Below are 12,886 nucleotides of genomic sequence, written 5' to 3' on the forward strand. Positions count from 1 at the left end.
CGTCCTGTCGGGACTTATTTTCCTGATAGTGACCTCCGTTCTATATATTATCCTGCTTATTACACGGTCACTTGTCAACACTAAAGAAAACTTGACACAGTTTGTCTTTTTACAGTTTATTTGTTACCGTTCAGTGTTTTTCAGCAGAGAAATATAGTTCACCAAACCGACGCCGTTTCTCTTCTCCCTCTTCGCTGCTTTCCTCTCTTTTTCTTTTCTTGACCGGTGACGACGACTCAGCCTTTTGCCAAGAGTTGAAATCACCGTATTTACCAAGAATATTAAAGTTAATGTGAAACTCATCCATACTAGTGGCCTAGGAGCAGTTTTTCCTGATATGAAGTAGACTACAGATCAGCTGACGTCGCTTAGCAGCCGAAGACGCTGGGGTGATGAGTGACCGGACTACTTACAGAGCAAAGATTTTAGAGCGCGGAGTGATACGAAATACGTGAATCAGAGGCAGAAAGGCCACTTTCCTTGACGACGGTCAAATATGCTTAGCAACGGTCAGTTATATGAAAATAATTAATGTTTGGAAGGTTCATTGAAGTGAATGGAGCATTCTGCAGCATTAAGAAGAGCCGTGTGATAAATTTACATATCAGCCAATTTAGAATTCTACAGAAAACATCTGTCTCAGTATTTTTAATGAATTAGAAACAGAAAAGAATGAAAGAACAAAATTAACATGATGTCTGATGTGATCATTGATCCAGACCTGACTGAGATCAGCAGCTTGTTATTAATCTGTGTTGACATGAACAGCTGTATGAATGTTGTGCTGACATGTGGATGATGTCTGTAGAAGGCTGATGATGATCCACAATAACACAATGACAAAGTCTCTCTACTCATTTTAGAGAAAAGCTCATTGATGAGGACACAGTAATGTTGAGCTACACATTTAAAACCTGAACACATCTGACTGGATTATAAAGTGATTTTTATCTCCATCATTTATTCTTTATTCAGATTGATGGACTGCAGTTTGTCAGAGATCAGCTGTGCTTCTCTGGCCTCAGCTCTGAAGTCCAACCCCTCCCATCTGAAAGAGCTGGACCTGAGTTACAACAAGCTGCAGGATTCAGGAGTGAAGCTGCTTTGTGATTTTCTACAGAGTCCAAACTGTAGACTGGAGAAACTGGAGTCAGTTATTGTTGAATTAATATTTAATTTACATTCATACATTACTTACATCCATGAAGTTATAAATCTCCTTTGGTTCATATTTTCATGTTTTTTTAATCTAAGTTCAGTCTTCAGACTTCTGTTTCTTAAAATAACTGTAGAAAATGTTCAGTTAGTTGTTAAAGTAAATTAATGTTTATGATTTAATCTGTTAACAGAAGATCCTCTGAACTAACATTTGATTTACACACATTAGATTATAAAGTGATTTTTATCTCCATCATTTATTCTTTATTCAGATTGTGGGACTGCAGTTTGTCAGAGATCAGCTGTGCTTCTCTGGCCTCAGCTCTGAAGTCCAACCCCTCCCATCTGAGAGAGCTGCACCTGTATAACAACAAGCTGCAGGATTCAGGAGTGAAGCTGCTGTGTGATCTGAAGGAGAGTCCAGACTGCAGACTGGAGACTCTGAGGTCAGTAGAGGGTTGGAGTCAGTTCATGCTGGTTTCAGCAGTATTGTACTAAACACAGTATCAAAGTAAAGATCCAGTATTTCCTGCTTTCCTCAGTGAAGCTGTGAGAGGAGAACAGTCAGCCAATCAGACGAGCCAGAAGCTTGTTGTGATGGTGTGTTTGAGTTGATGTGAAGACGACTGTTGTTGTGTTCATGTCTACAGGAAATAAAGCTGATCACAGCTGACAGCATCACAGGATGTATAGAGACAGTGTCCTCATTCATCAAACTGTCGGAGCATCAAATCTGATCTCAACGTGTTTGTTCTCTCATTTCAACACTGAAGAACTCATCAGTTCATCTTTGTCACAGCTCTCAGATCAGTCTGACTGAAGGCTCTTATTTCAGAGAACCATCATTACATTTAGTAACCATGTGGTCTGTATACAGACCAGAACCTCTGCTGAAGTCCAGAAACCACAGCTGATGTTTTACTGTTCAATGTAGGACCTTTAACATTATATTTATATCTGCCCATGTGTCATTTGATTTGTCCAAATATTTTATAACAGACTCCATATTTACATATTTGTCATGTAATGTTTCCAAAGTAGATGAAATGTTTAAATGTGAGTGAGACTCTGGTTTTTAACAGCAGTAAATCATCATTAAAGTGAGCTGTGAGTATCTGTGTTCCTGCAGTAATGATGCGTTCAGGGACTGTCAGCAGTTTATTTCCACTGTGTCCTTCAGTGAAACCTGCAGAGTAAACAGACTTGATGTCCAAAGTGTCTGCAGGTCTGTGAGCTTCACTCCAACACGTTAACATGAAGCTGAAAGGAAGCTGGCTACGCTACACAGCCGCTCCACTTGTGGTCTGAACAGGACTGAAGTCCTGCTGGTCTTTATATCACTGACTGACAGCTGATGGAGGGAGTCTCTGGAAACACTCATTTATCACTTCTGCTGTCTCTCTGCTTCTCTCATCAGATGGGAATCGTGGTGATTTCTGTCAGAGTGGTGAGAAAGGTGGAGGTGTTGAGAGGATCAGCTGTGTCCTGATGATCCAGAGAGGTTGAAGCAGCACCATCAGCTGGTGGGTGGAGAGGCTCTGACTGGGCCGTGTTACTGGGAGGTGGAGTGGAGAGGAGAGCTTCATCCAGCAGTGACTGACGGACCAATCACAACAAGTGGAGATGACTGTCAGTGCTGCAGTGTGAACTGCTCTGAGATCAGCTCCACTGTCACACACAATGTCCAGTCCAGCATCATCCCTGTGTTCCTCTGGATGTGACAGAGTATCATCAGTGTATCTGGACTGCTCTGCTGCTGCTCTGTCCTTCTACACAGTCTCTGCAGACACACTGACACTCCTCCACTCCTTCTGCTCCACACTCACACACCTCCTCCACCTGGACCTCCACCTGGACCTCCACCTGGACCTGGACCTCCACCTGGACCTCCACTGGACCTCCACCTGGATCTTTATCTTGTACTGTTTAGTAGTAACAAAACATATTATTATTATTTGTTATTATTATTGTTAAAGCATTTTAAGTCACACACAGGCCTGTTAAACTATTGTGAAGTTAACTGTAAAATCAGTTTATTGCTCTGTGTTGTAGCTCCACCTTGTGGTATGATGAAGAACTGCAGCTGATGTCCACATTGTATTTCTAATCATCCTGCAGATTGATATCAGTATGCAGCAGCCAGACTGCAGGTGCAGAGTTATTAAAGTAAGATTGTGTATCATTCTTACTTCTTAATTGTTGCTTAGTGCTTGATTATAGTTTAAATGTATTAGTTCCGTTCTTCATGTGTTTATATCTTTTCACAGATTCTGTTATTTGCAGAACAACAACGAGACTCACGATCCATTCTGTGCTTTATGTGTTTAACAGAGTCTACAGACTGTCAGATGTCTGCAGGACACACACTTAAAAAACAAAGAGAGACACACTGAGGAAATCAGACTTACAGAAATATAGAATTAAGAAATAAGAAAGTGAAGTAAATGATTCCAGCAGACACTGTGAGCACGACTACAAAGCATCAGTCACTGAAGTTTGTTTCTGTTCAAAATAAAAAGACAAAACACGATTGTGGTCTCCTCTCCCTGTTGTTACATGAACTAGTGCAGTGCCCGTAGGAAATATGTCTTCCTGTAGAAAAGTGGGATGTTAAGTAGCTCAGTGAGGGATGTAACTAAGTGCATTTACTCAACAACTTTAGTTACTTTGCAGATTACATGCTGCATCAGAGCCAAATCAACAAAAAACACTTATTTAATAGTGAGCTTTAATTTCATGAGCCCTCTGTTTATTATCTGCGCCAAATTTGGCGCTTTTAGATGAATTTGTGCGAAATTACCTATTTATGTGCTGAAGGCCACCAACTAATAAACACACTGAACACTTCTCTGCAAGGCAAAGAGTGCCATGTGTTTTTGGCACACGATCAAGTCTGCATTCAGGAAAAAGTTGGACCTCTGGTGCGCTCGTGTTGAACTGGGCTCGGGGGAAATGTTCCCAACCTTTGAGGGTGTTGTGGAGAAGACAGGACTGCAACTGGACTGTGTACAACAGGTGGTCATGGCACATCTGAAGGGGTTATGTTCAGTTTGGAGGCTATTCTGGAGAAGAGACCTTGGCAAATCAGTGGGTGAGAAATCCGTTCTATATCCCAGTGACACCCCGAGATGGACTGACCCTGCAGAGGAGGAGGAGACCCCTGTCGAGCTGAACTCTAATATGGACTTGAAACAGAAGATGAGTGAAGTGTCACTTGCACACTGGCTGTGGAGACTGAGTTCTTCCACCTCACCAAAAAGGCTGTAAAAGTGTTCATCCCCTTCACCTCCACTCACCTGTGTGACAGTGATTAAAAGTAAGTCCCGGTCACGGCTGCTGGTAGAGGATGATCTGCGTTTATTCCTTCCTACAGCATCAAGGACAGACTCATTGTTCCCACTTAAATAGAGGTGAGCAAAATAAGGTGGCAAGATTTATTATTCAAGATTATTCATTATTTTATTTGATAAATGTAGTTACTGGAATGGGGAGATCATGTTCAGAGTTTCAGCCCACTATGTCAGCGTTAATGTGGGATAACGTCGGATGAGTGAACATGTGTTTAAAAGATCAGTTGTTAAATTGTGTTGTTTTAAGTGAAGATGTTTTGTTTTTTTTAACAAAAATCAGTTTAAATGTATTCAAACTATGTTTTAAAACACACAAAGGTGTTAAAATGTGTTGAAAAAGATGTTAAAAACATACACAAAGATTGTGTTTAAAAAACTATTTGAGCACATTCACAGATAAACATGTTTAAAATGTTTAAAAAATAAAGATGTGTATGACATGTATTGTTGAAACCTTTTTAACCCTGCGTGGAACATACAAAACAACATCACTAACATTAATAAAAGTAATAATAATGAAAACGCCTGCATTAAATTACTGATTTCATTCACTTCATCACAGTGACGTCACTGTACCTGCATCTTCTTCACGTGTTTCTTCTTCTTCTTTCCTTCTTTTCCTTCACTGGGTGCCGGATGGTTTCAGTCTTTTGGACCTTGTGGTTCCGCTCCACTATCAGTGAATCTCTCTCTGGGTCTCGGGGTCTCGGTCCGGTTAGATTCGGGCAGCTGGCCTCTGGCCCCGCCCCCTCACAGAGGACAGGTACAGTACACCGAGTCTCTCCGTGATTTAATAGTCTTTGCTATGACGTTATGTTGCTGCGGGCTGATATAATATTTAGAAATAATAGTAGTAACGTGGTCGGTGATGAAGGGACGGGTTCCACATTTGCTCCAGTTGTGTGAGAGCTGGGCGGGAATAATGAACTGAAAGTAAAAACAGATTCACAGACTCCATTTGTTGGACAGAGCAGAGGGAGCTGATGCAGGGTGAGTGCTCACACAGCATTTTATTACTTTACTGTTATTCACTTATTTCCATGTTGACTGAAGGAATAAAACACGAGACTGTTACTGAGAGAGTTGTTGGTGACTGATGAACAGATGTTTCTTTGCTCTTTGTGCTCTGAGCTCGTCTTCACTGTTAATGTTTCACCTCTCAGACTGACTTCAGACCAGAACATGAGCGACAGAGAGGTGGAGGAAGAGTCTGCAGACTTACTGTCTCTGAAGAGTGACCGGTCCAAAGAGGATCCACCTCCAGGCTTCAGTACTGAACCAGAACAGTAAGAGACTGTTTCTCCTGATAACTGACCTTTAGACATCAGAGGGAGCAGAGATCATCTGAGAGGGAAAATAAACCTGTAACTGGACGAGACTCCTGCTTCACAACAAACACTACTCACGTTAACCACTTTCACCTGAAGCTGACGTCATAAATGCTAAATGCTAACAGGAAGCCCAGCTAATGAGCCGAGCTCTGAGGAGGTGCTGTCAGCTCTGCTGTCAGCTCTGAGAGGTGTGCAGCAGAGTCACTACATGTTTCATCTTAAAGCTGCTGTGTGAAACTATATTAATGTAGATTACAACAGACATGTGAGACACTGCAGATGGAAAACTGTTTGTTTTGTAATGTTCATGTGTTGAAAAGCTTTTATTTTGTAGACTGCTGAAGTCTGATTGTTGGAAGGACTTTCAGAATAAAAGGGGAATTTAAATGATGAAGAAGCAGCCAGTGCAGTGATGAAGATCACTGACAGTTATATACACACACATATACATTAGAAGAGACGGGGTTAGATCTCTGAACCTACAACAGGTTGCTTAGAAACTGGGAATTTAAACAGTGATTTGTTAAGCTGGTGGTGAGGAGACTCTCCCAGCTTCCACCTGCCTGAATCTGAACGTCTACCAGCTTCCTCTGGATCAGAACCTGACATGAAGCCCTTCAGTCAGATACGACCAGCAGCCTGTTACAGCAGCTCTCCTCTAAATGATCTGAGCACTTGGTCTGGTGCTGGGTTGGATTTTAGGGGCTTTAGGTAAACAATAAGGGACTGTTTCAGTTTGGTAGACTAGAGTAACCTTAAACTTAACACCTGACTTTACTTCCATCAAAGAGACATAAAATCAATGTGCACAACTTTAACTTTAACTATATTATGTTGGTTTTATTGCGTAGACTTTAGCAAGGACAAAGCATACAGTGCAATACTTATTTCAATTACCATCAATCATTATCAAAAATACTTATTGATAAAATCACAATACTGTAACTAACAAATCAATCAAGGCTGGAGCGAGTGGAAGAACCAACTTTAGTCCGTGCTTCTGATTTATATACTCTCTTGCTTCAGACAGTGGCTTGGTTTATGTCCTTATAAGGACATTTTCATTTTAATTTCATGCGAAAATCAAACTGCAGAGAAGAACAATCTGAACTGAAATAAACAACAATAAATGTTCAAACATTCTTATGGGGTGTAGTGGGAGACTACCATCCTTATCCGTCAAATTATTCCACAATCAGGCCCAGTAAATCCACTTGAAGGTTAAAATCCAAATTAAAGGAAAAACAGCCCAGATTTTAGATCCAACTCAGAGGAGAAATCCACTCAGAACCTAAGTTCAGAGCAGAGGTGAAACTGCTCAGAACCTAAGTCCAAAAATTTACTCCAGAGACTAAGTCCAAATCAGAGGCGAGGCAGCAGGTCTTCAGTCAAAAAGGTGTTTATTCCAAGAGAAGTTATAAATCCATTAGGTATCCCCGAACAACTGAGAAATCTCCCCGGATCACCCCCTTTTATACCTGGGGTCAGTGTCACCAACGCCCCTTCTTGGACCACCCCCCTCGTCATGATCACGCGAGACTATCATCTTAATATTATTTAATATCTTCCCTAATGGCTGCAAAGTGTCTCACCCAGGCCTCTATCTTGGCCTTGGGTGGGCTGCGGCGTCACCTGTTGCCTCCGAACTCCAGCCCTGTTATTATAAAGGGAGTATCTGACCTTGGTCTTACATCAGGCTCATATTCACTGTTAGAAGGTGTATTTCTCAAATAAAATGTATATGCATGATCATGACCCAGTTTATATTTGCCACTACAGTCCCCCCTTTGGTCCTTCAAAAAAGGACCAAGACTTCAAACTTTAACATCAGGGAGTACAATCATTTTATCATCGTAACAATACACAATAATATACACAATAGTATGAGTATATTGTAGATAAAACATAATATATATAGTTTCAAACAATATAAATGCAACCCCCTACAAGACTGATAATGAGTATCAACCCATAGGGAAGTGCTTCAACTATCAAGAGGATAGTTGAGAGCTCTCCCTGAGCCATCTTCTGGACCAGCCCTCAAACAGATGACTCTGTGATATTCATTGACAGATCTCTATTCTGACCTGGCAACATGACGGGGGGAACCTCCTCTCCTTAACTGTTCCGGAGAGGTAACTTCCCTGTTATGTGGCCCACCATCTGACCTATTCTGTGGGTGCAAACAGATTATGAGTACAGCAATAAACCACACATTGTAATTAACCTTTTGAAGGCACTCTTGTTACTGTAACACATGTGAATCTAACTCTTGGTGAATGACATCACTCAGCACATCTAGATTTGTGTTTTAAGCATGCATAATAAGGTAACTTGTGCTCATTAGAATGTTAAGAAAATTTAAAGAAAAGCATAAGATTACATAGACAAATTCTTCAACCTCTATGGATTAGAATATTATTTAGACACACCTTGTGAAGGTAATCCTTCTTAGGTCGGTTCAACAAACACTTGATCAGTAATTATCAGATCATTGACATGAAACACCTACACCACCTTCTGTTTTTGTGAAACATTTTTTCTTCTGGTATTTTTTATTATTAATTAATTTATTTATCTATTTTCCACCCATTGATCCAATTAGATAAAGAAAGGTAAGAGCTCTATTCAATCTTAGCAGCTGGACTTATACGACACACTTGGGTGATTTGACAGCCTTAGTTACATGTTACCTGTGGTGTTCCCTTGGTTAGTGTGGCGGCCCTGAGGCCAACATTCCACCAGAGCCCCTATGAACCTACTGGTTTCTGGTAAACCACACTGGTTTAATACCTTTCTCGTGCTTTTTACGGCACTCAGCTTTCTGACATGACCTTCACAAATGAGTGCCCGCTTACCTTTATCAAACACTCATTTCATCATCACAACACATTTACAACATTTAATCTCACACAACTGTGTTGAATACAAAAGATCACTGTACAATTGCTGGAAGTCTTGGAGTGGACAGCAACTTTAGCCAGGCTTGCAGCCTTGTCGGCACGTTGACCAAGTTACATTTTGTCCTCCATCCATGATGTTGATGACTTCCTGGCTGCTGTGGAAAACCAGGGCATAGGACATAAGCTGTAGGCCAGGATATATGGTGAAAGGATTGCAGCTCTGATTGAAAATTCAGCCTTCCCACATCATCTACGGCGAGCATCCTGTAGTCTTGGTTGGGCTAATCATTGAGCCTTCCTGCCTTGTGGTGTGAGCCTCTTTGCGACACTGTCCTCTCTCTCCCTCAGCGTCCGGGCTTGCTGGGCTGGATTCACACATTTTTCATGGTGGTAGCACTGCCCCCATTGGTGGCTGGATACCAGGTGTCGTTGCTGCACTTCACCAGCCGCACCACATCCGTCATGGTGGTTGTATTTCCTTGGGTTACATACTCCAACTCCGCTCCTCGTGCTACACAGAAAACGAAGATTAGTTTATCAAGTTTACATACCACAGATGGCATAGCTGTCATTCTTTAAATTCTATATGGGCATATTTGAGAGTTGGAACTCCATTCATCCAATTTCTGTGCCATGTGCATTGCACAAATAGCAAAACATGTTGACATATCTGGACAGTCACCTCTGTGACTTCCTGGCAGTGGCATGAGCAGTGGTATTCTTTTGGCGTTGTAACATGCAGTACTGTCTGTCTTTTCTGTGCTTTGTGCACTGGTTCAACTGAGTAGGTTATCCACTGCTGAAACATGTCTGAGTTCCACTGTGCAGTTCTTAGTTTGGCCAAATCTCTTTTTTTTCTTTCGCTTACTCATTAGTCAAATCCATCTACTGGCATCTATTGTTGTCATTTCCTGATTTGTTTCTGTGTCCTGACACGACGTGTCTGTGCATATTACCTGTAATGTCACCATTCCTTCTCTTGGCAGTCAGTGGTGCGGGGTAGTCCCACCCAATGTTTACCTGGAACGTTAGCTATTGTGCTGTCGGTGGCAAGTGCATAATCATATGTATCAGTTTTTTACATACAGAAGATGTAGTAGTTCTCCCATTTTTTTTTTAAGGTGACTATGGCAAGTACACAATTAACATGTGGTGTAATAATAGTGGCGCATGTCATTAGGACTTCTCCTTCTCCCTCCCCCCTTGCGAAACCTGAAAGGGTTAGCACAAAGAGAAAGAAAACAAACAAATTAATCTGAGTCAGAGAACACTCCGACTCTGGCCTGAATTCAGGCGTGGGCGGGTGGTGTATGTCTTGCAGGCCGGACAGTCCTGCACGTGCACTTTCCAGGCTGTCACTGCCTGTGGTTGTGCTGAGGGCACCATCCTCTGCAGCCTCTCCGACACTACTATCAGTCTTTCACCTGTTGGAAGACAAGTCTGTGGATTTGAGTTAAACCCCGTAAATAGTCCCCCAGATTTTCTGCTGAAGCGGTGATCCCTCTATAGGGTCCCTGCACTGTGGCAGTGGCATTGGGTGTCCAGTGAGCATTTCATGCAGGGTTAGCTGGTTTAGTCTGTTAGTTTGCAAGTGCATAGAGATTAGTGCTAATGGCAAAAGCATCTTCCCAGGTGAGTTTACCATTAAATCAGCCATGATTTTGGCTATTTTAGTTTTTAATGCACCATTGGCACATTCTACTGAACCTTGTTACTGTGGACACTTTATATGTATGTTTTTATTAGATGCTTGATGCTTCTGTTGTTCAAATGATGATTTTACTTCTTCTGTAACAGGTATGTGAACCTTGATGTGAAAATCATAATTCATAAATTTCTTATCTTATGAACACACCATTTGGGCAACAGAGTAGGTTGGTCAAATACTACTTGATTCACAACAGCCTTCTTCAGCTCACACCCTGTACTTAGAGAAAAAAACAAAAAACAGATCATAGCGTTTACTTGAATATTAACTTGGCTTAAACTGTATTTGCAACACAATTGGTTATAATATTTGAAATAGCAGCTTATATGTAATCATCAAATAAATGTATTTATCACTGGCATATAGGCATTCACTTCAGACAACAACTGCTAATGAGACAGCATGCTGGAAGGAGCTTGAAAAACCACAACAAAACCTTGCTGTACAAAAAAAAAGGAAAAGTTCACTGAGCTCGGACACAGCCGACAGTGAGGAGAGAAAGGGAGGGCGATTACGTCACACCGGACGTGCAGTAGAGCGGTGGGGGCTCTAGGATCCCCCTCTCACACACACCAGGGGAGGAGCAATGGAGCTGCAGTTTGAAACACAACTTTTCAGCACACAACTTCCTCAGCCACCAGCGAGATGGAACCCGCTCTTAAAGTAATACAAGTCCTCATCCATTTAGCATTTAGAAACTCTTAGCCTGAGCGAATAGTATTCATAAGCCAAAAACAACACACACATAAACAACAATCTCATAAATCACACCCAATACTAATATATCTTTAGCACACACGTTTTAGACCAGAACTATCAAGTTTGTCTAATAACCTTCACACCGTTTGACTACTTAACAGCAACACAAAGCTCTTTAGAACAGCAAAATGTCTCTAACACCTTGACAGTTACATCAGCATAAAATCACACAACATTGCGAAATAGCACAATTTATTTTAGGAAACACAAATCTTACCAGCAGATTTTTCAACACACAGTCAGGACACAGGTAGTTAACAACACACAGTCAACAACTGCATACACTACTTTTGAACTTTATTAAACCCCCATAAGAATGCTCGAACATTTATTATTGATTTTACTGAAACTTTTTTTGCTGATCTTCGATTTTTGTTAACTAACTTTTATTGTTGTTTATTTCAGTTCAGATTGTTCTTTTCTGCAGTTTTGGTCCTTGCGTGCGTTATTCTTACATCTCCTTTAATTTAGACCTTAATTTACTTTGATTTTAGTTTATTTATCCAATGTTTGCCGTCCATGGACTTAAGGCTGCATTTTAATCTGCATTTCCCTGTCTTACAAATAGAATAGAATAGAATAGAATAGAATAGAATTACTTTAATGATCCCAGACTGGGAAATTATTTTGTTACAGCAGTAGTAAATACCTGAATTGCCTGAATTGTCTTTATTTTCGGAAGTCCATGGTCCCAAACTCCTACTTTAATCTTTATCTCTATCAAAAGATGAGTCGTTATCAGAATTCATGCACTCCGGCAAACCAAATCACACGAACACTTCTTTGCATAATTTTGCAGCACGAAATGCTTTCCTCACATTATGGTTCTGATCATACACATCATATTCTGCTAAAGTTTTATCTACTATATTTGCACATCACAAATGACTTTTACGTCATAAACTTTTCTGAGAGTCTTCTTGAGTGGTTTTAATAGACCCTCGTATTAACCGAACTAACTGTTACATTATATACGTACATGCCAGCCTCATTCTGGGCTGCTATCAAGGACGGTAAAGTGGTGAGTGGTTCACAGTTTTGGGCTGCAATCAAAGGTCAAACACATATACTGGTTTCAGCTTGCTCAGCGGCCTTATCGGCCAGGCTTTTGCCTTTGGCTATCAGGGAACTGCTCTTTTGGTGTGAAGCACATTTGATAATAGCTGATACACCTGATAGATGAATGCTTCAAATCGTGTTAAGATGGCTGCTCCATGCGTTACTGATGTGCCATCCGCTCTGAGAAAACCTCTCTGTTTCCAGATATTTCTGTGTATATTACACACTGTGTATGCATAATGTCGGTCTGTGTATACATTTAACTGCTTGCCTTCTGCCAATTTGCTTGCTACAGTTAAAAAGCTTTTATTTCTGCAAGCTGTGCTGAGCATGGTTGGGCAAGATAGATTGTTTGGACTGTGGTAAATGTATCGTCTGGCAGCAACTGTACGATGGGGTAACCTGCGTTGTTGCTTGTCGCCAGGCAGGACCCATCTACAAACTAAGAGTGATATGTTGTTATTGGTTAATTATGCAAATCTTCACGTGGTTTCAGAAACACATTTGTGGCTTGAAGGCAGTCATGTGGCGGTATCATCCGTGTTGCAGGATTAACTGAATTGCAACGTTGGATGTTCAGTTGATGCTGAGAGCACAACTTCATAACCTAGCTTGTGT

At 41.1% G+C, this 12,886-nt stretch overlaps 1 protein-coding gene across 1 annotated transcript in view; it reads left to right on the forward strand.

Annotated features, from left to right (window-relative positions):
* The window catches only part of LOC115569879 (NACHT, LRR and PYD domains-containing protein 12-like), a 52,982-nt gene that overhangs the window by 12,814 nt on the left and 27,282 nt on the right, over positions 1-12,886 (forward strand). The window contains exons 7-8 of the mRNA XM_030398084.1: positions 976-1,149; positions 1,431-1,604. Coding sequence (XP_030253944.1) covers positions 976-1,149; positions 1,431-1,604 — 348 coding nt within the window. The remainder of the gene's footprint in view (positions 1-975; positions 1,150-1,430; positions 1,605-12,886) is intronic.

Source organism: Sparus aurata, chromosome 19 (genome assembly GCF_900880675.1).
Source record: "Sparus aurata chromosome 19, fSpaAur1.1, whole genome shotgun sequence".
In the NCBI taxonomy this organism is placed as follows: Eukaryota; Metazoa; Chordata; class Actinopteri; order Spariformes; family Sparidae; genus Sparus; species Sparus aurata.